This window comes from Chinchilla lanigera, unplaced genomic scaffold, assembly GCF_000276665.1.
Source record: "Chinchilla lanigera isolate Chin_1 unplaced genomic scaffold, ChiLan1.0 scaffold00049, whole genome shotgun sequence".
NCBI lineage: Eukaryota > Metazoa > Chordata > Mammalia > Rodentia > Chinchillidae > Chinchilla > Chinchilla lanigera.
Genome location: NW_004955450.1, coordinates 5,978,555 through 6,005,004, shown reverse-complemented (window position 1 = coordinate 6,005,004; position 26,450 = coordinate 5,978,555). Strand labels below are relative to the sequence as shown.

Genomic DNA, 26,450 nt, shown 5'->3' with positions numbered 1-26,450 from the left:
TATATATCATGGTAAGTATAGTGCAAATTATTTTTAGGAAAATGTGAGTATACATAGAAGGATAAATAAGAAACTTCTTCCAACTCTTAAGTTTCTTTTTCAAAAGCTCTTTTACTTAAAAGATCCAAAGGACTTTTAAGTCTGAAGATACAATTTTCTCCATATCTTTGGTCCAGCATCAGTTATCACACTTATTATTTTGGCTATTTTTTTTTTTTTCTTTCATGGTTTTGATTTTCTTCAATAGCTGGTAATCTTTAAATGAAGGACCACGTTAAGTAACTGCAGGATATTCTGCACAGTTGAACAGGTCTTGTTAACCATCAGATCTCTCTCTAAAATGACCACTAGTTGGTGTAACTTGTTGACTACCAAATTGGACTTCCCTTTAGGATGAGTGGAAGGGAAAAGACAGGCTTACAGCAGAATTGCCGAAATAAGAGAGATCTGACTTTGGGGGATAGAAGAACTTCAGCTGCTTTTGTGCTATGTGGCACTGCCATTCCTTGCCCCTTCTGCCTCTGCCTCTGTAGTTATTAACATCGCCCTAGGTAAAATACCCACTTTCCACCCTGCTTTCACTTATGCCCTGATGTTTAGAGAACAGTCCTGAGGCTCCAGGTGGAGATTTCTTCAACCAATGCCTGTGTGTGCGCTTCTGTGTGACAGGAGTCGGGGTGGGTGGGTTGTGAGTATTGCAGGAGCAGCTATCGAATAGCAGACTTTTCATTACACACCTCCCTGACCTGCACGGTTACTCACAGTCACGCCTGCTCTCTGTGTGGACTACGCTGACGCCGAGCGTGGTGTGCGCTGGCGCTCTCAGAAACACTTCCACCTCCGCCTTGCAGCTCGCAGCTGTGCTTCCTTCCGCTCGTGTCACCTCCAGTGAGATCCCATCAGTGTCCCACCTTCCTGAAACTCATGAGAAATGGCATCGGTCACTGACAACTCTCGTTTCCACAACTTCCACGAGTTTACTCATTTATACATTCATACTCTTTTATCCACTGAATCTTGGAGGGACGTGAAACAAATGTGTTACCTACTTATGTCTCGAATAGAATACTCCTCTGATATTTCTGATGTAGAAAGGTTTTTTGTTTGTTTGTTTCCTTGACAGTCTGTTTCTTGGAAATTTCATCAGTTTCAAGCTAAATATCTTTTTAGTTTGTTGCTTTTCCCTTTTTAAAACTTGTGAAATATTTCAGACATTCCCCAAAGAACAGGAAATAATTTCCCAACATTTATATGGCCATCAATCAACTTAATAAATAAAAACCCTTCAAATATAGTTGAGGCCTTTTGTGTAACCCTTTTTCCATTATATTTCGTCCCTTCTTTGCAAAGGTAACCACAAGTCTGAACTGAGTGTTGTTTATTCTCACATATATGTATTTTTGTTTCCTGGATTTTTTTATATAGTAATTGTGTGCTTTTAAATGTTCTGTAAATGTTATTATCATACTGCCCATAATTTCTGTAAATTGCTTTCATTAACATTGTTTTCAGACATGTCCTGGTTGATAACTATAGCTCTAATTCAGTAATTGTCATTGTTGCTGGGCATGGTGATACATGCCTATAATCTCAGCACTCAGGAGGCTGAAGCAGGAGGATTGCCTCAAGTTTGAGGCCAGCCTGAGCTACATAGTGAGTTCAAGGTCAGCCTAAACTACATAGGGACACTTTATCTCAAAAAAAGTAATTATATAGTGTTCTATTTTATGATTATAATTAAACATTCTTTTTCTTTTCTTTGACAGACATATTATCTGTCAAAGAATTTTTTTGCTACTACATAGTGGCCCAGCTAACATTTTTATACTTTTTTGTGTACTTGTATATAACAGTTTCTCTAAGGGAAGTGCTTTAAAAAGTTTTTGGTTATAATCTACCATACCAGAATCTATATTGAAATGTAATTATTACATATATATATTTTATGGTTACACTGTAAATAATGAAAGCAACCATTTAATGAAAATATACCTACCTTGCCCTCAGTCTGTTCTAGCATGTCCTGTTCTATTGTATCTCATTAAAATATATTGGCCTCGGGGCTGGGAATTTAGCTCAGCAGCACAGCGCCTGCCTGGCAAGCGCAAGGTTGTGAGTTTGATTCCTGGTACCAGAAAGAAGAAAATAAATAAATAAAATAAAATATATTGGCCTCAAAAAGTTTTGCCCTCAACTCAGTGATTCTTGACCAATGATAAATTGGTTGCAACCTGCACTTGGAAAATAATGTGTATCGATGATACTTAGGCAAAACATTGCCAAATGGTAGAATTGTGCACATCATTCACTTCAGCAGTTATCGCCAAGTGTTCCCATGGTTACACCAACTTACATTTCCATCGAGAGTACTTGGCATTTCTGTGCCTTCCCGTTTGTGCCGACACTTGATAGTGGCAGACCTTTTACTTTTGCCAGTCCTTTAACTGTGAAATTGTTACTCTGAGATTTTAATCTTAATTTTCCAGTGAGGTTGAATAGTCTTCACCTTTTTTCTATTTTTTTTTTGTCTTTGTTTTTTTGTTTTGTTTGTTTGTTTGTTTGTTTCCAGTACTGGGAATCACGACCTTGCACTTGCCAGGCAGGCGCTGTGCCACTGAGCTAAATCCCCGGCCCCCTTTTTTCTATTTTGATATTGATGTACCTCTCCACTGAATAGCCTTATTCTATGCCCACTTTATTTTACTTTATTTTTTTGGTATCGGGAATCGAACTCATAGCCTCACACTTGCCAGGCAGGTACATGTGCCCACTTTAATAGGAGGTTGTTTTCTTTTTTATATTGGTCTCTAGTATTTCCTTTGTTTGTGCTGTGCTGAACAAAAATTAAAATTATCAATAGTGTTCTTTATTGTTTCCACTTTTTGTATGAGAAATGCTACCCTATATTCTGAAGACATAAAGATATTTGTCTACATTGTCTAATGAAAGTTTAACATTTTTTTAACATTTAGGTCTTTTATCTTTTTATATAATTAAATTTATTGGTACATTTTAGGTATACATAATGATCATATTCATCATAGGGAATCTGTGACTGTACATGATATATTTAGATTTCTCTATTTTTCCCAGTCCCTTCACTTCCCTTCAACCCATTTACCCCTCCCTATTTACAAAGCTTTGTTTCTGCTATGTAACATCTTGGCAACAGTAGCATTCTGCTATGTTGCTTTGAAACAGTAGTTCTGCTGTGTTATGTGTCTCAGCAACAGTAGTGTTCTGCTGTTGTGTCTTGCAACAGTAAATTTCTGCTGTGTAACATATCTTAGCAATAGTAACTTTCTATTATGTCTTAAGTGCCTGTAATTTGAGCTTCCCAAGCTTCCCCTGCCCTCTTTTGTCTTCCCTTTCCCTTTTTCCTGTCCTCTTACCTCTTTCCTTTTCTTTCTTCCTCACCTCCAATTCCCCTTCGCCTTCTCCTTTTCTTCCCCTCCCTCCCCTTCCCTTTCTTCCTTCCCTTAAAAACTCAGTTTGGCTTTATGTTTTTCCATATATAATCTAGAAATAGCATGACAACTTTGATGAAAAACGCTACTTTTCTATTTGATTGGAATTTATTTGAATGTGAAAACAATTGACATTTTTCTGATATTGGATCTTTGAGCTCATTTAGTGATTTTGTTTTTCTCCATAGACAGCTTATATACTTTTTGTTAGATTTCTTCCCATAGATATCTTGTACTTTTTATTATTATAACGTTTTTGGTAAGTAGGTTTCTTACTGTTGCTACTATATGGAAACAATTGTGTTCATTGATCTTATATCTAACAACCTTGCTCTAAATTATCTTGGGCTTTCTATTAGACAGTTGTAATTTTTTTGCAATTAATTAGATTTTCTCTCACACTCAATATTTTTGCTATGTATTTTAATGTTTGAATCCCCTACAAGTTCATACATTGAAATCTAATTACCAATGCAGTGATATCAGCAGTTTCCCTGTAAAGGTGACTGAGTGAGTGGGACTGGCACCTTTGCAGGAGCCCTGCAGAGGCTTGTCACCCCTTCCTCCACACGAGTACACATAGAGGGTGCCATCTATGAGGAGAAACCCCTCTCTGGACTCTCAAATGTGATGACACCTTGATCCTGGCCTTCCCAACCTCCAGAACTATGAGCACTGGATCTCCGTTGTTTATAAATTACCCAATCTAAGGTATTTTGTTACTGCAGCCCAAATACACTAAAACCATTTTATTGTTCTTCTCTCTCGACTGAGCTAGAAGACCCCTAAGTCCAAAGCTGAGTAGAGAAGAGCACATGGAAATTCTCGCCTTCTGCCCAGTTTTAACAGAAATACATCGCTTAGGTGTGATTTATCTCTGAAGAAATTATCTCCTACATTTGGTTTCTTTGGAGATTATATTATGAACAATTACTGGATTTTATAAAATATTTTTCTACACATCTAGATTAATCACATAATTCTTTTCCATTTAATCTATTTGTGAATTATTTTTCAAGATTTTGAAGTCATTCTAGCATTCTGGTCATATATTATGTACTATATTTTACACACATTCCTGGATGCTTTTTGCTATTATTTTATCAGGGATATCTCATCTATGATAATGAGTGACACTGTATTATAATTTCTCTTCTTTTCTTCTTCTGGTATCAGTGCTATGTGAGCCTCTTAGAATAAATTGATAATTGCCTTCTATTTTTATAATCTCTTTCCCATTTAGATTTCCCAATTGACATAAATCGCAACTTATATGATGTAAAGATGATCTATTCCTTGTGTATTTAGAAGTCTTCTGTAAAATAGATGGGTAGTTTTGACTATTGAGTCAGTAACAATAATGTATGTCTGTTCTGATGTTTGTATGGTTTCCCTTTTTTTATTTGTCTTTATTTTGACTGTTCTGTCATCATACCTTCCTTGTCCCTTCTAACATTTTTCTGTGCTTTCTTTTTCATGATTTATAGTGTGTACTTTACTAGTGGCTTCAAAGAACCAGCTTGTGGTTTTGTTGAACCTCTTCATAGCTTTTTAAAGCTATAATTTTGTTGATTTTTGTTGTCATCATTCTTGTTTCCTCTGTTTTTTATGTTGGGTATTTATTTGATCTTTTAGTTTTCAGTCTTTTAAGTTTTCTCACATCAGTTTTTAAGGGTATATATTTTCCTCTAAGAACCACTTTGGCTTCTTCCCACAAGTCTTGAATTTTTATTATAATTTAGTTTCAAATATATTTTGAGTTTTGTCATGATTTCTTTTGTTTTTGTTTTGTTTTTCTTCTGGTACCGGGAATCGAACTCATGACCTTGCGCTTGCTAGGCAGGCACTGTGCCGCTGAGCTAAATCCCCAGCCCCATGATTTCTTCTTTCATTGTGTTATTTGGAAGTATATTTAAAAATTTTGAAATATATGGATTTCTTATTCATTTTATAACATTCTTTTTAAAAACTATTGCATGATGGTCTGTGAATATAGGTTATATGTAACGTGTTTTGAGGATAGCTGAGGGTTGCTTTATTAACTAGTGTATAATCAGTTTTTATAATCAATACTTAATATATTTGTCTCATGTATGTTCAATACTTTGAAGTTACATTCTTGATGCATACAAATTTGAAAAATCATCCCTTTTATTTTTATGTATTGATCTCTTTATTACTAATTTCTCCGTTAAGCAAGTATTTTGTGAGCTGAGCCACATGCCTGGTACTGTTCTAGGTACTTGGGTTATATCAGGATACGGACAATACTTATTGTCTAAACATTCATTTAATCTACTGTGAATACCAGCATTCTTTCTGGTATTTATTTTTCTGGCATGTCTTTTTTATTTCTTAATAACCTTTTCAAAATTTTAATTTGAGGTAATTGGAAATATTCCAATAGTATAAAGTTATAATCCACCTGACCCCAACATTGTAGCAGTTTGTGGCATTCACCCTGCCCGCTCTCCTTTGGCTTTCACGCTTGCATCTCATTAGTTTATATACAGCCAGCTAAGAGTAAGCTGTAGACATGACACGGCATTATCACTTCATTCTTCAGAATGAATTTCCTAAAAAGAAGGAATTCTCTACTACAATCCTGATACCGTTATCAAAATCAGGAAATGAACAGTGTTGTCCTACTTAATCTGGAAGTCCCGTTCAGATATTGCCATTTGTCCCCGCAGTGTCCTTCATAACAAGGAAATCCAAGACCACATTCCACTGAGCTGTCAAACACATCTCCTGAGTCTCCTGTAATGTGGAAGAGGGGCCTCGTGTCTGTATTCATGATGCTGACATTTGTGAGGACTCCTAGCCTGAGACTTTGTGAAACATCCCACAGTTTGGGTTGGTTTAATGGTGTTTCCTCATGATTAGACGGATTTAGCTCATGCCCTCTTCATAGGACTGTCACAGAATTGATGCTGAGTTCTCAGTGCATGGCATCAAATATTCTTCAACTTTCAACCTTTTTCTTTTGCCAGGCGGGCACTGTGGCACTGAGCCATATCCCCAGGCTCAACCTTTTTCTTATAAAAAAAAATTGCACATCTTCTTTTTAAACATGCAATCAGAGAATCAATCTTTAAGCCAGTGCATTCAGTCTATTATACTACTTGCGATTACTGATATATTCAGATCTGTTACCTCGGTGTTATTTCATGCTTCATATTTGACCTACCTTTTTTTTTCTTGTGCCTTATTTTAGGGTGACAGAGTTTTCTGTATTCTTTTTTATTTACCTTAATAGTTACTTTTAATATTGTAAAATACACATATGATTGAACCATAGAGTTTATACACATCTCTGCCCTCTTTTCAGATAAATACCTTAGAATAATTTAATTCAGGAACCCTGCCCAGTTTTACAGGTTTGGGTTGCCAAGTTATCTTTCTTTCTCTCCCAAATCAGGCATTTTGATTGATAGTTTTCTTTTTTTAACTTTAAAGAGAAAAGAAAGAAAAAAAAATTAATACAGAATTTCAAAACAGGATAATAGGAGATTAACAATGGTTAATATATTGCATATTGTTATGTTCAAAGTAGTTACTCAGATTACAAGATATAGGCATGCATAATTTATCAAACAATATAAGCACAAATCATTTTTTAATGAACTAAAAGAAGACAGTAGTATAACTATCTTATCTGTCTTTTGTATATATATTTCTTATCCCTTCCTTCTTTTCTCCTTTCACCCATCCCAGTTGTTCTTTCTTTTTGAGCAGTTTCTTTCCTTTTCACAATATCTATTTTAGATTTTAGATTTTGGGTGTGTTTTGCTTTTTCACTTTTTTATACTAGGGAGACAATACTATGTTTACACATGTGTATTTGTTTATTTCACTTATGAGTATGGTCTCTAGTTGCGTCCATTTACCTATAAAAGCCACAAGTTTATCCTATTTTATACCTGAGTAGTACTCCATTACATAAAAATACCACATGTTTTTTATCCATTCATCAGTTGATATGCATTTGAGTTGTTTCCAAGATTTAGCTATTACAAATCATGCTGCTATAAACATGGGTGCACATATGTTGCTGTGGTATGGTGTTTTTAATTCTTCTGGGAAAATACCCAGAAGGAGAATAGCTGGGTCAAATGGGACCTCTAATCCTAGTTTTTTGAGGCATCCCCACTGATTTCTATGGTGGTTGTACCAGTGTACACTCCCACCAACAGTGGGGAAGGGTTCCTTTTTCCCCACAGCCTCTCCAGCTTTTGTTATTGGTTGATTTCTTGACAATAGCCATTCTTTCTGGGGTGAGATGGAATCTCAGTGCTGTTTTAATTTGCATTTCTCAAATGACCGATGATGTTGAACATTTTTTCATGTATTTATTTGCCATTTGTATTTCTTCATGTATTTATTTGCTCTGTGCTTTACTGAGGTATCATTTAGATACATTAAAACGCATAATCTGTGAAGTGTGTATTCATCGCAGATGTCCATTTTTGGATTGGGTCTTTTTACTTGGAGGGGCCTGATTTTTGCTGTTTTCAATTAAGTGCTTATTTGATTGACCCACACACTTGTTTAGGCCAATTCCTCTTTTCTGAATCTCAGTCTTTCTTTCCTCCTAAGATATGTCATTTATAAACATTTCCTTTAAGATAACTTCGGTGATAGTCAATGCTCTTGGTTTTTGTTTGTCAAAAATGTGCTTACTTTGCTGTTAGCATGACTTATGATTGGACTTGGCTAGCAATTGTTCTCCCAGATGTTTGAAGATCACATTACATTGTTTTTGAGCTTTTATTTTTGTCATTAAAATATCCACTCTTTTTTTTTGGCTTTATAGAGGAGGACTTCTTTTTTAAGATTCTAATATTTCTTTCTGAAGTCTTTCAATTCACTGTAATGTTTTAGATGCAGAGCCATCATATTTCATCAATTTGAGACATACTTTTTTTCCATATTTCAACAACTCTGACATCTGTATATGTCTGATAATCTGTGGCATTTTAAAATCACTGTTGGACAGACTGTAACAATTTCATTGCCTAAATATATGTAAACTTTGTTACACATGTTTATGCTTTTGTCATTTCGATTGTTGATACTATCTGTTATGAATTTAATTACATTTCAGAATGTATCTAAAAGATTATACCATGACTGGGCACTGAAATAAAACTTTATTCTCTATTCAAAAAAGCATAGAGCAGCAAAAATATAAATATAATATTACTAAAATAAAAAATTTTCACTGGGAGAAGAATGACTACAATTCCACCTCTTCTTACTAATTAACAATGAGGGATTTCACAAGAACGATAACCATGTACAGAATTGATAGAGTTGTGTTGTATTGTATGGCTGAGATAGGTACAGAGAGATTGCCAATACATGCCAAGCAGTGTAACCGAGGGCAGCAGAAATGGAACAATCGCTCTGGAACAGATGAAAGAAATTTCAAAGGAGCTGTGAACAGTTCATGTTGGTGATTTCTTTATCTTGCAATATCAAAATGCACAGAATGAATGTCAGTAGCTTAGAAGAAAATTCTGTAGATAATGATGCACCACGTTTAGGGTATGCCACATCCTCAGTGTTCTTAATAGCATAGAAAGCAATATTGATGAAAATCATAGACTTGTTAGTTGAAAAGTGATTCAGGAGCTCAGTGTGGTGGTGCACACCTGCAATCCCAGCTCTTGGGAGGCTGAGCCAGGTGAATCACCATGAGTTCAAGGTCAGCCTGAACTACATAGAAAGACCCTGTTTTTGTTTTTGGTTTTTTTTTTAAGTGATTCAGAAGTTTAAATTTAAATATGAAGACTTGTCCTCTGTGCTTTACTGAGGTATCATTTAGATACATTAAAACGCATAATCTTTTTTTCTTTTCCTTTGTTTTGTTTGTCAATACTGCACGTTGCACTTAGGGCCTCCAGGATGCTAGGCAAATGCTCTACCACTGAGCTACATCCCAGCCTCTCAAAAGGTACAATCCTTACCCTAGAGATATTCCAACTTCTATTTCTATGGATTTATTTTGTCTGCTTTGAACTTTATATCAAACACAGTCATGTACTATGTAACAACAGGGATACATCCTGAGAAACGTATCCTTTTATCACTGTGCATGCATTACACAGTTCACATAGATCTAGATGATACAGCCTACTACACACACATAGACTATATTGGATATACCATAGTCTGTGTGGTTAGTCTCTGGCCAAAACATCATCGTTAGAATCACTGTTGGACAGGCTATAATGATTTCATTGCCTAAACATCACTGTGTAGCACGTGACTGTGTATAAAGGGTATGTACTCTTTCATCTATTCAGTATGGTTTGATAGTCTCCCATTTTGTTTTGTGCAGTTTTTAAAAAAAAATTGCTGAGCTATATTCCATTTTAGAAATATTAAATACAGTTTGCTTATTAGATTTTGCTGTTCACAAGTATCTTCGTTATTTCTAATTTTTGGCTTTTACAAATAAAGCTACTCTGGATATCCTCGTAGTCTTTTGTTTTGGTACTATAAACCCTCTTTTCTCTTAGGTGAATAGGAGTATCAATACTGAGCTATTGGGTAAACATGTTTAAATTTTCAAAAATGGCCTAAATTTACTAGATGCTGAATTTATTAGAAACCAAATTTATTAGAAACAATTGGCTCTGTCAACCTTTATAATTTTGACGCTTCTATGATTCTCATTAGGTTTTAATTTGCATATCTGATGACTACTAATATATATCTTTTCATGCATCTTATCATCTCAGTTCATGCTTATTGCCCATATTTTTAAAAATTGAGTTTTTTTCATGATTCTAGGTTCATAGCCTTTGCTATACATATTGTTTTTGTCATTTGACTTTTCTAAACAGTGTTTGATATGTAAAGGCTTTAAATTTTAACAAGGTACTTGTTTGTTTTCTTTCATCATTAGTGTCTTCACGTCCTGAGAAATCTTTGTCTATCCCAGTGTCATGATTATATTCTGTTATGTTTTCTTCCATAGATCTTATAGTTTTATATTTGTATTTTGGTCTGTGATCCACCCCTAATTAACTTTGTGTATATGATGAGTTAGGAGGTCATGGTTCATTTTCCCACATAGAGTTATCTATTGTCTTGATCATCTTTTATTGAAAAGGCTTTGTTTTCCTCACTTAATTGAATTGGTATCGTTGTCAAAATCAAGTGAAAATCAAATGGATCCTTTTCTGAACTCTCTATCTGCTGTTTTTGTTGACCAATCTTCCAGTTTTATTGTATGTGGAGGTATTTTGGAAGTTTAATACATTTATTTTGCATAATTTCCTTTTAGTACCCATGAGCATGTTATTTGGCAAAATATATGGTTAAATAAATCTAAAAGAGCTCTTTCAGTAATAATAAAATAAAAATTCTAAGTGATAGATTGTTCTACTATAGGTCAATCATAAATTTATTCTCCCTTTGCTACATAAAGTAATTGTAAAATGATATCTGAGATTTGACAGGTATGGTAATTTTATTATGTACCAATATTTGTGTTTCCCAAATCTGCAGATTATAGCTTTCATTAATTGTGGAAACATTCTGCATCTATATTTTCAAATATTAAACCTTCCATTTTCTTTTTCTACTAATAAAAGACTGACTGGATGTATTATAGTCCTTCTCATCTTATTCTTTGCTTGTAATCTTTTCTAATTTCCCTCATTCTAATTTCTGTTGCATTTCTGCATTCTTATTGCATCTGTAGTTCTACCTTTGAATTTACTTTCTTCTTGGCTTATTTAATCTAATTTTCAGTCTACCCACTGAGTTTTTCATAATGACCATCTTATTTGTTTCTCTGGAAGTTCTGCATGGATTGTTTCTTTGTTTATAAATGTTCAGGTTCATTATTTATCGTGCCTTACTTTTCTCATACCTTGATTTCTTTCATTTCTCTAATAGTTTTTAAAATAGATGTTCCTTATTGAGTTATGTAACTTCTAAATTATTTTGGCAGTTTTGCCTGAAATTTTTACTGAGTTTTATGGTAATTTTTTCTTCACAGGTTTGTAGTCTGGGATATTCAGAACACTGCAAAGCTGGAGTTGGGTTTTTGTATTTTCAGATAGTTGCGCCAGGAGTCCTAGAGACATGAATGCCAGGGAATTAATTTTTTATGAGAGATTCTCTTAGATCATACTTGTGATATAAATTTAAACTACAAATTCAAGTGATGAAAGACCTGTAATTATGAAATTGAGGCTTTTTATCAAATCTAGCTCGCCTTGATTAAAAGGACTAGAAGTCCCCCTCATTAGCATATCAGTGCTTGCTTACTAGTCTAGTTTTTAGCTGCTCTTGAGATTTGTCTTTGGGGGGATTGTAACAGTGTCTAGAAGAGAGCCAGAGCAGAAGGGGAGGGTGTAGCTGGCTTGACAGATACTGATTCTCATGTAATCAGTAGTAAAGACCAGAAAGTAGATAAGCACCTTAGTGCTTTGGGATAACAGGAGCAGATAAGGAACTTCTTTCAGTGGCATTTAAATGAATAAAAAGAATTGTCAGTGTGACAGCTCATGCCTCTTATTCCTCTTGTATGTGTTTGTGTAGCAAAATGATGACTAGCAAATAATTATTTGGAATGAATTTAGTAAGCTTTATGAAAAGGAGTACATTTTCTTTTTTCTGTTTTTAAACTTGTTCCACGATTTGTTAATAAATCCATTTGTGGTTCTAAAAATAATAACTTCAATGCATTTTTACCCTTTTTTTGTAACAAAATGAGAGTGAGTATGATTTTATGTAGGGGCTTTTTTCCTATTTGATGCATGCCCAGACCTCTATGTCTTCACTCTGGCTCTTCCTAATTCCTCTGTAGGAAGATGTTCTAAAAATAGCCTGGGTCGTAGATGTTCCCTGCCGGGTCAGATTGCTGAATCATTTAGTTCTGCAGAGTTCAAGAATATGGAAAATAGTATCTGACAGCCAAGCATGTTCCTCAGATGACACATTCATTATTCTTTTGAAAAATAATTATAATCTTCTCAACAATCTCATAGTAAATAATTTTAAGTGTGTGTTTTGAAAATATATAAAATGGTTTTAAATCTTCAAAAATATTTTGATTGTGATTTTCAGTACTATATTATGTAAAATTGTGACAATGAGCAGATTTATAACAGGAGCATAAATGTTCTTCCGTAAATACTCCCAATATGTAAGCATTTTATTTCATCTCTTTTTTCTCATTTTAGGTATGTTAGCATTCTGACTGTTTAGTAATAGTTTCTCTGCTTGTGAAGTAGTTAGAGAATGTCCTGAAAAAAAAAATGTTGGGAGTATTTAATTCCTGACAGTAAAATAAATATGTTGACTTTTTCTAAAGTAGAGATGATTTAGCTTTCTTACATAATTTCTAAACACTCTCTCCTTTATCTACCATTGCAAAATAATTATAATTATATTGTTGGGATCAGCAGGTTGCAGAACGCTAGCCTCACCACCAGAACAACCTATTGATAAAGCAAAGCTTGACGCACATGCTCTCAACATACTCTTGGTTATGTTTTCGAGGCCAAGACGGGGTATTTATTTTTGAGATTTCTTAGGGGTCTAGTTTAGAGTGAGTCTTTCAATACAGGGCCTTAAGTAAAATTGATAAATGTATGATATAATAGATTTGGATTGGTGAACAGAGCAAGATGAGCCTTTCAAAGTGAGTTTTGGACATGGTATTAAACTTGTTTTCCATGGGATTAATAACTATCTCATTCTCCCCATCAATTGAGGGTGCTGTTTAAATATCACTAATTAGTATCCAAACTGTCCAACAGTCCAGCAAAATTTCTCTCTCTACAGACACAAATATGAGGTATCTGCCCATCACTTACTCCTGTGGGGCCATTCCTCCTCCGTCCTCTTGTCCTGTGTCTCTGATCTCGGCTGTGTGTTCTTAGACCTGCCAAACGGAGGTCCCCCTTCGACTTCCCTTTGCCTCCATTGGATGCTGAATCCTACTACCTGGATTTACCTATTTTCCATCTGTGGTTTACTCTCACACTTCTAGTAGTTTTTAACATGTCTTTTTTCTATAAATAATTCATACATAATTCTATAAATAATTCACACATAGATAACATATTATTATACTATGTTTCCTTTTTATCTACTGTAATGGTAGAATTTCACACAAAAATGTATCCCAAAATTTCTTTTTGTATCCCAGAGTTTCTAGGACAATTATTTTCTCAGAGAAATGAAATTTGGGACTACAAAAATAATAATGGGTAATTATTTTACTTTTTAAAGTTCTGGAAAGGCTAAAAATGGGTATAGGGATATAGGTAATTGAAGTCTGATTTTTAGTTTTCAATTTGTTGTAAATATTTTTATAACTATCAGGTGATAACAGTTTATGATTTTGAAAATTTGTTAAATTTTGTTTCATGGATGAAAATAAACATGGAACATTAGAATATCAAATAAGCTCTAAAAACCATTTTTCTCACAAACTATAACCTGATGTAATTTGAATTTATATTGTAATTGCAAAAACATGATGATTTGAAAGCTGTCTTTAGTCTCTGAAGCGGGTGTGACAGAGATCAAAGAGGAAAATGTAACTTTTAAAAAGATGCCTTGACTCAAAGGAGACCCAGGCTAATGCCCCTGGGTTTCTCTCAGCTGGGTATCAGCAACAGCGCTTGTGCCCAGAAACACGTTAGGCCAGTGAAGGCAAACCTCTCCGAGCTTTCAGTGATACAAACAGCCCACTGCAGCAGCCGCAGAGTCCAGAGAGGACTTTCAGCCTGGCCGTGGCTCCATGTTTCCAGAGACCGGATAAGAAGGAACCTGCCATTTCCTTTGGAAAATAGGGTCCTGGACTAAAATCTCACATCTGTAAAGAGCTTTTTCAGGAGTAGTCCTGCGAATGACCACATCAGAGGAATGGTGTTCGTAGCCCGTGTTTTGCCCATGGGCAATTTAGGACTTAAAAAGTCAAGAGAAGGTTGGAGAACATTATTCAGGGAAGGTTGGAGAATATCGTAAGCCAGATTCATTTTTCCTGTGCTCTCTCAACAACCACTAAGTGACTCTGCCACAACTCTATCACTTCTATATTTTCTTTCTAGTAAAGATTTTTAAAAGAAACAAATACATGCCGGGCGTGGTGGTGCACACCTGTAATCCCAGCACTTGGGAGGCTGAGGCAGGAGGATCGTTGTGAGTTCGAGACCAGCCTGGGCTACAAAATGAGCTCAAGGCCAGCCTGAACTGCACAGTGAGACCCTGTCTCAAAAAGAAAAAAAAAAAAAAAAAAAGAAACAAATGCAGCATTTTAGGAAAAATTAGGGTTATCTATAATTTTGAAGTACTTATCTAATCACTTACTGAAGTCTTAGAAATGGTAGTTTTAAAATGCAGGGTGAGGGTCAGGGATGTAGCTCAGTGGTGCAGTTCTTGCCTGGCAAGCGCAAGGCCCTAAGTTCGATTCCCAGTACCCAAAAAGAAAATAGTCAAAAAAAGTCTGTTAAGATAGCGGGGAGTCGGGCTGGGGATTTAGCTCAGTGGCACAGCACCTGCCTGGCAAGTGCAAGGTTGTGAGTTCAATTCCTGGTACCGGAAGAAACACACACACACACACACACACACACACACACACAAAAAAAAAAAAAAGATAGGGAGGAGGAATAGGTAGAAAGATGACTGTGGAATGATAAAACAAGCTTTGATTAGGTTTAAATATTAGTTCCAATAATTTGTAAAATGTGTACCCTTATATTTGTATTACTCACACTCATAAAACTGGGAATTATTACGAGTGATATTGCCCTTAAAAATGAAAACAAGTGTCTGAGAAGTGGCAGTGTGTAGCACGTGAAGAGTAAAGTACTGGAACTCCAGATAACTGAATGTGCCCTGTCCCAGCTCCTGGGAGAATGTGAACCTGTGGGCCAGCTCCCACCCCGCCCTCCTCCAGCCCCCAACAACCTCAGCTGCTCATTGTTTTACAAATGAAAAATGGGGCTGGGAGCTGGGTAATTACTAAGCTTCCTCTTCACATCCTGTTACCCCAATATATGTCATATTTTCCAGCGGAAGGTTTGTGGGGGTTTTTCCTGCTTTAATGAAGTTAGATAGTTTTGCTTATATTAGTTTGAAATTATTTTTAAATCACATGGGCCTATACCAATATTTGCTAAGGGTAACTATTTTAAAGGAGCGGTGTGTTTTTACCAAATATTGGGTCACATAAGAACTTGTAGTCTGTGCTAAGATGGGAGATGCCCTCCGGCGCCCTTCGGTGACCGCTGTGTCACCGGCCTTTCGTTTTATGGGGGATTCTCAGTGTGCTGGCTCATTTGTAACTGAGTGGTAGATCCCCAAAGGTCTGAGAATAATACGGTCAACAGCTGTGACATTCATACTATTGCTAGAAGAGATAATGGTATAAATTTAAACGGCAAAGATTCTGAACGGCCTTGTTTTAAAAGTGTCTTTTCACTGGCGGTGTTTGATCACACTGTGCTTGTGCTCCGTAAACGCTGAAGTAGCACTTTGGCGTCTTTCCCAAAAGCATGCTTAAAGAGGCGAGCTGCAGCATCTCCCTCGGTCTCCTTAGTGCTCCCCACCTTGCAAGTGGTGCAGCTCGTTCTGCGGATGTGCCGAAGCCCTCCCCTTTGGTCTGCAGTGGGGAAGAGGGGAGTTCAGAGTCCAGGAGAAATCAATGATGTGGCTGGGCTGCAGGAAATAAATGACTATGTATTTCAACGGCTGAGCATGAAGGCATTCATAATAGGGTTTTCTCTTTCAGCTGCTAATTTTTTGCTTTCTGTTTCCTTCTAGAGAGATGTGGATAATTTGCCCAGCCTCCAGCGTCTGTTTCTCAGCTTCAACAATATATCTAGGTGAGTGGAAACTCCCAGCTTGTTATTATTAATAACCTGATTGTGTGGACTCTGGCGCTTTGAGATTGTAAATGCCTTGGAGCATTTTATCGACACGGAAGACTATAAATTTGAAAATGATAGGATGATTTCATGACAAACTTCTCTGTGCAACAATGAAGCCCTTGTCCATCTTAACACTTGTATTGTTAAAATAATGGAATTGGTATAGCATGTGCTTTTTACTTAGTTATACTTTTAGAGCTGCTCTTTTGTAATACATTTGCACTTGGAAATTTCAGCATATATTTTGCTGTCCTTTGTTTGACGTTCACTGCACTAGTCAGTTGAATTAGAATTTCTTTCATAAATTATCACCTACCATTTGTATAGCTATTAAGCAGTTTTGATAAAGCAGGCTACATTTGTCACTGAGCTGTATGCTAATCAGGCCAGAACTGCCTTTTAACTTGGTATCTACTCAGAAGTCATGCCTGTAATAGGTGGCATACTAGAATATGTAAATGCAGAAATTTTATTTCCCAATATGTAAATCATACCATCTTTTATATCGTGATGATGTCTTAATTAGTGTCAGTGTAGAAGATTTCAGAACTGAAGCTGAGGCCTACAGTCAGACTTGTAATGCAAAAAGCCCCTACTTCTTCCCTAATTCTTTCTTTCTTCTGCTTTTCCCCCTTGTCAGAGAGGTAAGATTTCTTTCTACCAGCTACTTAGTTTGAACTAGGGTTTGTGACTGCCCTCAGTTCTTCAGCTTCCCTTTGAGGCTGTCCTTTCAACCTGATTTGATAAGAGGATAAACATTAAGAATGAAATAGTTTAGAGTCTGAATCTCTTCTGGAACTCTAGTGCTATGCTTCTGATTTTTAAAAACCAGTGTAGCTTTTGTGCATTTTTCTACAGCCTTTTTTCCTTTGTCATCCCTAAGTGCTCACCCCATCTTCCTGTACTGTGGCTTTAAAAGGTAAAGATTATCTCAAGATGGTAAGCTTTGCAGGGACATTGCTGCAAAGAAAATTCCTGTAATCTTATTTTTCTCTCTTCTGTGGAAAAATATTAAAGTTTTATGATAGGATTTTCATATTCGTCTCAGTTTATACTGACTACTGTATTTTCTAGCTGTATTTTCTAGCTTCTCTCCCTTGTCAGAGAGGGAAGATTTCTTCTCATTGGCATTGGAAGGAATACTCAGTTTTCTTTAGAGAATTTTTTTCTTTCTTTTTTCTTTCTTTTCTTTCTTTCTTTCTTTCTTTCTTTCTTTCTTTCTTTCTTCTTTTTTTTTGACAAAATCCTGCTGTGTAATTGAGGCTGGCCTTGAACTAACTCACTATATAGTCCAGGCTGGCCTGACGATTCTTCTGCCTCAGCTTCCCAAGTGCCAGGATTATAGCCATGCACTACCTCACCCAGCTTCTTTAGGGAATTTCCACTTGAAGACCATTAACAACTTGTTAGATAAGAAAATATATTAGTTGTTTAAGGTGCTGCAAACTCTTAGATTTAAACCTGTGATAGAACTCATTCCTTTTTTTGTTTTACTCCTGGTCCTTTTTGTAGGGGAGCATTTAAAGAAATAAAAGCATGGGCCTATGGGGTTATGATGCTCTCAGGTCCCTAGGATACTTGAACTTCTGCACTTCTAAATTTCTGGCACTGTAGGGAGTTGGTCTTAGTTTCTGGTATGTGGGGAACTTTCTTTTGAAATCTGGAGTTTCATCCACCCTGCAAAATAAAAATAAGATTAATGGGAGGCTGGGTATAGCTTGTTGGTAAAGCCCTTGCCTAGCATATGTGAGGATCTAGATTTGATCCCCAGCATTGAAAAATAAATAAAAATTTTAAAAATCTTTGTCAGACTTGGTAATGCACATCTCTATTCCCAGGTCCTTGGGAGGCTGAGGCAGGAGGATTGTGAGTTTGAGGCCGGCCTGGGCTACACAGCAAGACCCCCATCTCAGACAAAATAAATTAGAAAAAAAAGATTAGTGTGATTAATATTTATAACTACCTTTTTAAAAATCATGATTCCTCAAAAAATTGAGACAGAAGTAAGTCAATAATTTTAAGATTTTCATTGTCTTTCTTTCTTATTTTTTTATTTTATTTTATTTTTTGAGACAGGGTCTTGCTATACAGTTCAGGCTGGCCTTGAGCTCACTTTGTAGCCCAGGTTGGTCTCAAACTCGCACTGATTATCCTGCCTCAGCCTCCCGAGTGCTGGGATTACAGGCATGGGCCACCACTCCTGGCTGCCTAGATTTTCATTTTCATACTGATTACTTTCTGTGTTTCTGCATAGGCTTAGCCTTATACCTTTTTCTAGTGTTTCCAGCTGATCTGTGGTTGAAGCAAAGTAGGTTTTCTGCTGCTTCTGTGGAGACAGAGTCTGACGGGGGAAATTGGAGAGGGAGGAGGAGAGAGAGCTTTGAAAACATTTCTATAAACTTTACTCCTGACACATGTATCTTAGGTATCTGGGCTAGCAGGTGACCTGGAGTGACTGATATTATGGTATCTTTCATGGTCTCATTGCCCCATTGTGTTCTGCCTTAATAGAGTTGTCAGGTTTTGCACTTCAGCGGCCCAGGAGTACCAGAGGTCAGTAATATAGAAATAGCAATGTAAAACTGAAAGTTAGTACCTTTCTGAGCTCTCAGGTAGCATCCAGCAAATAAAATTATCCAACTGTATAACTTGTTGGGTGGGTGAGGGACAATGTATATTGACTGTTTTGTTGTAGGACTTCCTAGGTTTTTACCAAGTGGTCCCTTTGCATCAACTATTCCGTTCCCAGGAGAAATATGTAAGCTTCCAAATGTGATGGCATGCTGTGGGATTCAGAGAGTTCCAACGTGGGATGAACAGGTATCTACACCAAATGGTGGGTTCATTGTGAGAGTACTGGACAGACTCTCTTTTTGTATGCTTGCCTACAGATATAAGAACAGTGCACTTAGTTCTATCAGTGTCTTGGTTACTTTTCTCATTGTTGAGACAAAATACCTAACACTCAAAGTTAAAAGAGGAAAGGTTTATTTCAGCTCAGTTTATAGAGGTTGCAGTCCATGGTCAGCTGCTCCAAGGCAAGGTGGCATAGCAGAGGAGAAACAGTCCATGGCAGGCAGGCAGGAGATAGCAAAGCAGCAAGCAGCAGTGGCAGCAGCAAGCCTGCTTTCTCTCTTTCCCTTTAGGTTCTATGGAGGCTATAAGCCTGTTGGTTGATGCCACCAACACCCAAGGTGGGGCTTCCATTGTCCACACCCAATGTGGGGGTACCCTTAATCCCAGTGTCACACCCTTAATCCATGCTCACACACTCTAATCCAGCTACCTTTAAAACTCCCTACCTATGACCATGTGAGGCTTTGGAGGGACATCTAGGTATAAGCCATAACAGGAAGCATGCAAGACGTACTGAGAGAGTGAATGACATGTCCCATGCTATACATCTCAATAGAACCAGTGTATCTGTTTAAATGTCCCTCAGAACATTCATAGTCTACTGAGAAAGACAGAGATGTACGTAGCTAATTATATTACAACGTTAGACTTAGTTATAGTGATATGGAGAGATAATTGGAGAGCAGCAGGGAATACAAGTTAGCCTGGGGGAGGGAGGTCAAGGCAGCCTTCCCAGGAGGAGGTGGTACTTGGCTGAGCTATGAGTGAAGGCTATTTCCCTTAGAAAAGTGAAGGGTACTTAACATATTCCAGGTAGGGCACAACCCCAGCAAAGCTGACACAGAGGGTTCGTGATGCTAGGTTTGCCCTTTGGGAACCTGCAGTGAAATTCCAGTCTTTCCCTCTCTCTACCTGTACACTAAGCCTAGGGCCCCCTGAGCCCATATATTGATGGGGGTGCAGTGAAAGTCCATTTCCTGATGACCACTCTAAGGGAAACATTCCATGGTTCATCAGGAGGGGCAGTTGTATCTAATTTGTTCTTCAGAGATGATCATACCACTGTTTAGCTCTTCAAGATTGTTTTGTTTTTCCTGACTCTCATTATTTTAATTTATGAGTCTCTATTACAGCTTACTCATGCTTTTTAGTGAGATGACATTTTATTGGATTTCCAGATTTACTTTTCTTTCTTGGAGTTGGTACCTGTGTTTGTTATTTAAACAAAAGAAACAAAAGTGCTTACTCTTTCTGTGCTCCTTTATTTCTGTGCTATTTTGGCTGGCAGTTCATATTTATAAATTAGGGTCTACCAGATGGATTCATTTCCTCAGAATAAGTGAAAAATCTATTATGAATGCCAATTATGAGTACTGTACAGGAGCTCTGTGTGCAGAGGGAGGGAGGGGGCGGGCCGCCTCTTAGAGGTCAAGTTTCCTTAGTGATGTGCACACACGAGACTTGCTTTCTGAGTCAGGGCTCCTTGCTGGTCTTGGCCACCAAAACTTACCTAGAGCACTGTCCTCTCTCATCATTTCCAACCTGGGGATAGTTTAGGAGTCAGCCAGTCTAAAAATGAAAGGTAACAAATTGTTACTTTGATAAGTGCCTGGACAACTGACTATGTCCACTCGAACCCCTGCTGCTACCTCTGACCTAGGGACAATTCTAAGGCTCCACCTGGGACACTTACTTACAGTGTAATGCTCTTGTCTTTTATAGATGCTTTCAACAAGTGTATTTGTACTGATTCCTTCTGCTTTATATCTTCTAGAACTTCTTTAGTGTTCTGGTTTATCAACAGTATTTCTTCTGGGTTTCCAGTACTGCTGTGGATATTTTCATTTTTTTTTTTTGTTTCATTGTTCCAAAGAGCATTTGAAAGTGTGGCGAGGTGAGAGCCTGTGCTCAGGGAGCTGTGCTTGTAGGTGTCTTTCCCTCCGGTGACTTCCTCGGCTCCACATAAGGATACCCTGGAAGCTTTAAACCTGGTTCACTACCACATAACCTGCTCCAGTGGACTTGCAGAGGGCCAGGAATCTATATTTTATTGAAATTTCTCAGACAGTTCTAATATTCAGTGCTAGATTTGGGAGCTACTAGTTATGTGGCCTCAAAATGAGACTATTAAATTAGAGATCACCATTTTATGCAAAAATTTCCCCTAATCCTTTACAAGGAAAAACTTTAAAGTTTTTGTTAAAGATAACTGCTCACTACCTTCAAGAAGAGGTCCTTTATGATCTGAAGCCAAAACTGAGGTTCATTTCTAATGAGACATTGACAGAATTCTGCTATTTATTCTAAGATGAAGCTATAATTGATTCATCTCAGTTTTCTATCTTTCATTCTCCAATGTGGAAAGTTTGTTTTGTATTTACAGGTTTGTTTTGTTTTTAAAGAAAAGAAAGAAGGTACTCATAATTCTAGTGCTTTGATCGCCTAGAAAGAAATGGTAGTTTTTGTTTCTAGAACAGAGGGGAAATTGCTATCAATGGGAAGGGAATCAAGAATTAATCAAGGTGAAATACCAGTTTAGGATCCTTAGTCTCATGTATTTTTTAATTGTGGTAAAATTTGCATAGCATTAGATCACCATCTTAACTATTGTTAAAGTATATAGTTCAGTACTGTGAAGTACATTCACATTGTTCTGCCACCAGTCTCCAGAATCTTTTTCATTTTGCAAAACTGAAGCCATATCCATTAAAACAACAAGTCTCCACTATCTGCTCCTCCCAGCCCCTGGCAGCCACCTTTCTTCTGTCTGTCTCTATAACTCTGATTACTCCAGATACCTCATAAGAGTGGAATCCTGCAGTATTACCTTTTGTGCCTAGCATATTTCAATCAGCATAATGTAATCAGGGTCCATGTGTGTTGTAGCTAATGCAGAATTTCCTTCCTTTTTAAGGCTGAATATTCACGTTATTGATGAGGTAGTGTAGAATAGACTCAAAGAGGAAGCTTGCAGAAAGAGCCATGCCTACCTTTCCATTGTAATTGCCTTCCCACAGTGCCCTAGACTCCAGCTCTAATGGACTCCCCTAATTTCATTCTTCTTCCTTCTTCCTATTTACCTTGCTCTTTGGCAGTAACATTTTCCCACCCTTCCCCTGGCTGAGTAATCCTGATCATGCCTCAGATCTCAGATTAAGTGAGGTCAAGTGTTCCTAGACCATAATAAGCATAAGAATCACCTGCTAAAACACACCTTTCTGGGACCTACCTCCCATGGATTCTAATTCACTAGTTTTTGATCTAACGCAGGGATTTGGGCCTGTAGTGAGTAGCACAACTGACTTAAAAATATCACTAGTCTGTGCTCCAAACTTTTGTTCAGAACTCCTAAAGAAATCCTAGAATCAATTTAGTGGTTTGAGACCAGGAAAAAATAATGGTAGAATAGAAAATATCAGTGGTTGTAATATATTGTAAGAGTAAATATTGTTTCATTAAAATTTTCTACTTTTAATGTTTGTGAGTGCTTTCTGTGCATGAGTTTGTGTGTGTGTTATTTTGCAATAGAGATGTATGCATAGGCTTCCAATGCAAATATATTTCTTACTATCAGTTCAGTTTTTAAAATTTGAAAATACAGTAGGGGTCTTGCAATATGCTTTTATAGGTCCCCACATTTCCACTATTACTGTGGTGTAGTTGATTGTACTTTCATTTTATATCTTGCCCCCTTCGGCATCTAACATACTTATACTTCTAGTGAAAATATTACAAGTCTTTTAAGAAACTTACAAGAAGAATTTAATCCCTCAAACACAGAGAGATCTCCTTGTGTGGCCTGAGCATTTTTTTTTTACTGGGTCCTCTTTCATGCCATTGCAAGGTCATTTGGATCATTCAATACCCGAACCTGAGAGGTTTAAAACTATAAGCAATCCAAGTTCTCACAGCAGTTGTTTCAGGTTCCAGCTCATTTTATTGATTTGTCACTAAGACTCTTGCCCAGAACAACTACACAGGAGAAAAAAAAATCTACAGAAATTGCACCTGTGAGTTATGCAGTGGTGTGTATCAGAGTTCTGGTGGTGGGCATGGTCTGTCCTGGATACAGGCAGTAAGGAGCTAAAGTGCCTGTAGGATATTTATAAGCAATAATAGAACCAACAAAGTACTGTTTATTACGTATGCATTGGAATGTCAAAACCATGTCAGAGATGAGCTGCTCCTTTAGGCCAGGGGGCCTCTCATATCTCCCCTCTTCCCTTAGTAGGACAATGCTACTTGGACTCAGCTTTCTCTTTATGATGTCATTGGAACTTCTAAGTTTCCCTTTTGTTTCTTGAAGATGCAGTGCTGCTACAAAGTCTCTAATGACTTATATTAGTAATTACAGTATGGGTAAAGGGCACCAAATCACAAGCTTTCAGGTGTGTCTTTTTAGTTTTCCTCTCGTTACCATTCTTCAGGGCAAGATTATCTTCCAGGGTCTTTCCAACATGTAGCCGGGCATAGTGGTGCACGCCTGTAATGCCAGCACTCAGGAGGCTGAAGGAGGAAGATCATTGTGAGTTCGAGACCAGCCTGGGCTACAAAGTGAGTTCAAGAATTACATAGCGAGACCCTGTCTCAAAAAGACAAAAACCAAAACAAAACCCAACATTGTATTGTAAATGAAATTTGTTCATTTTTTTATCTTTACCAGAAAGTCGTTTTTTTTACATTTTTCCTCAAGCTGTGCTTTAATTTTTCAAACCACTCTGTAGGAATTATATTTCCAGAAAAGAACCAGTTTCTGTGTAGGAAACTCAGAGAACCTCAGACTGCCTTTTAGTTGTCTCCATTAGTACTTACTGGTATTTTAAGAAGAAATGGCTTCATTGACCTTCAAGAATATATTCTCAGTGTAAAATCAGACTGAACCCTAAAGTGTTCCGAGCATAGATTTAGAGGGCTTCACTCTTCCAGGACTGAAAGTGTCACTTATGCCATCTTGGATTGTAAGAAATTCATTTTCCAGTGGATGCATTTGGGACCATGATGCTAACTGAAATAAATCAGACACACAAGTTAAATATTGCATGGTTCTCTTATATGAGAAACTCAGAATAAAAGGAGCAAAATAAAAGGCAGTGCAGGAAAAAGGGAGATAGAACTTTTACAAAAGGGAAGGGACCAAGAGATGGAGGGAAGGATATGAAGAAAAGCATTAAGATGTGTTATGTGCTCCTATCAATCCCCATGAAGAATGTAATCATTATGCACTGGAAATATGTACTAATTAAACAAAAACTGAAAACAATTCATTTGCCATAGTTTCTAGTATCAGGCATACTGTTAAAATGCCTTTACATTTCCTGTGTGGCTTCAGTTAACAGAGACTGTAACCAAAACTGTGTGAATCTTCTTACTAATGGTAGAAGAAATCAACTATCAGAAGACATCAGCTATCCACAGTCTTTTTTGTCTGCTAAGAACAGCTTTAAATTTAAGAAAAGACTGCACACTTGTAGCAGAAATTCCAGTATCAGTACCCAGTTACCTGCTGTAGAGGTGTTTGCCTACTGTTTGACCCGTGATTCAGCTTTAGACAACCATTTAATTGCATTTTTCCAAATGTGATGGGTGTTACCTCGAGATAACCCATAAAAACAAGTTTATAAAATAGGGGAATTTTTTTCTCATCCATTGCTATTATGCTTTTTTTCTGTGAACAAAATCCCCCAAGTGTGGGTGGGAAGGTCTGCCTAAAGAGCCCAGCTCCAGCTTTTGAATTCTTTTAGATAGAAAAGAGGTGAAAAAATATAGCCACAACTAATACTAGATATATTCTGTCACTTTAGAAAAATAGACTTTGAAGTATAATAATTTGTTTTTATCATTCTTAGAGTTGACACAATTATTGGATTAAAATCTATTTTATTTAAAACCTAGATCTTTTCCTAAAATGACTTTTATATACTCCACTGTATTCTTATCTCAGTATTACTTTCTGATGGTGTTGGTTTTCCTTGTAGAGATCAAAAATAGAAATTATTCTAAAATATCACAAAACTTTAAAATGTTTAAGCCAACTTCATTCCTTCATTGTTTTTGGGATATTCATTTTTTAAAAGGTTTTATACTCTGGCTATAATACTTTCCACTCTAATATAAAGTCTTTGTTTTTATACACTAAATAAAGAATTATGCCACTGAAGCATTCTTTGGGGGTACAGGAACTAGCATTACTGTCACTCACATATGTGTTGCACAGAGATATTTGTAAGATTATCCTATAAATGTTTCTGTAGATTAATGAACATTAGAAATCAATTTCTTTATATGCCTTATACATCTTTACAGTTGTGTACAATTATACATTCTATAAATTTTTGCTTTAGACTAGCATTTTGAAGTGAAAAGAATACAGTTGCTTTATACAGTATCTCCTAATTTGCTAAACTGCATATAGGATGAACTGCCAAGAGAAGATTATTTAGGTAGCATGAATGGAGGTCATACGGTTTCATTCAGATGTGTTGTCGGGAAGTAGATCTAAAGTAGGTACTGGCTGTTCAAGTGAAGCAAGGGCAGAGATTTTATGGGATATTGGAAAGTTGAGTAGGTGACCTTGTGGTTTTACCTTAGGCAGCATTTCCCACAGCATTTTTCAAGTCATCTGAGGTTTTTTTCCCATTTTTATACTTCTCACTTATTGTCCCAAGAAACATTGGGACAGTGTTTTGGGAAGACAGATTTGTAAGCCCGTGGCTTATTGAGGAGTCAGAGCAGGCAGGGATAATAGACATAAAGAAAAGGCAGCATGTGTACAAGGCAGTGAGGAGGCCGGGCCCCTCAATCATGTTTGTTTTATTCTGTTTGTATTACCTTTGGAAGCAAGAAAGGCACAAGTATCTATTGGATAACAGTGGTTTTTTGACTGTTGTTAGTTGCATGCTTATTTTATTATCTTCTTCTTGTCTCTCAGCCTCTATATAGTCATTTAAAGTATTAAATCTATAGGTACAGGGGCTGGGGATTTAGCTCAGCGGCAAAAGCGCCTGCCTGGCAAGCGCAAGGTCGTGAGTTCGGTTCCTGGTACCGGAGAAAAACAAAACAAAAAAAAATAAATAAAAAATAAATAAATCTATAGGTACAAAAATACATGCCAATGCTACCATGGACTTCCTTTATAACATTATCAAGTGGAAAGTGATACCATATGTGTTTCACAATTTAGCATTATAAAATGCTGTTGAAATTAGTATTTCCCAAATTGTAA

The 26,450-nt window shown here is 36.8% G+C and overlaps 1 protein-coding gene across 3 annotated transcripts in view; it reads left to right on the top strand.

Moving 5' to 3' along the window:
- The window catches only part of Lrrc49 (leucine rich repeat containing 49), a 126,935-nt gene that overhangs the window by 25,275 nt on the left and 75,210 nt on the right, over nucleotides 1-26,450 (top strand). For all 3 annotated transcript variants that reach the window (XM_005393639.2, XM_005393637.2, XM_005393636.2), the window contains one exon: nucleotides 16,266-16,327. In XM_005393639.2, the coding sequence (XP_005393696.1) occupies nucleotides 16,266-16,327 (62 nt within the window). The remainder of the gene's footprint in view (nucleotides 1-16,265; nucleotides 16,328-26,450) is intronic.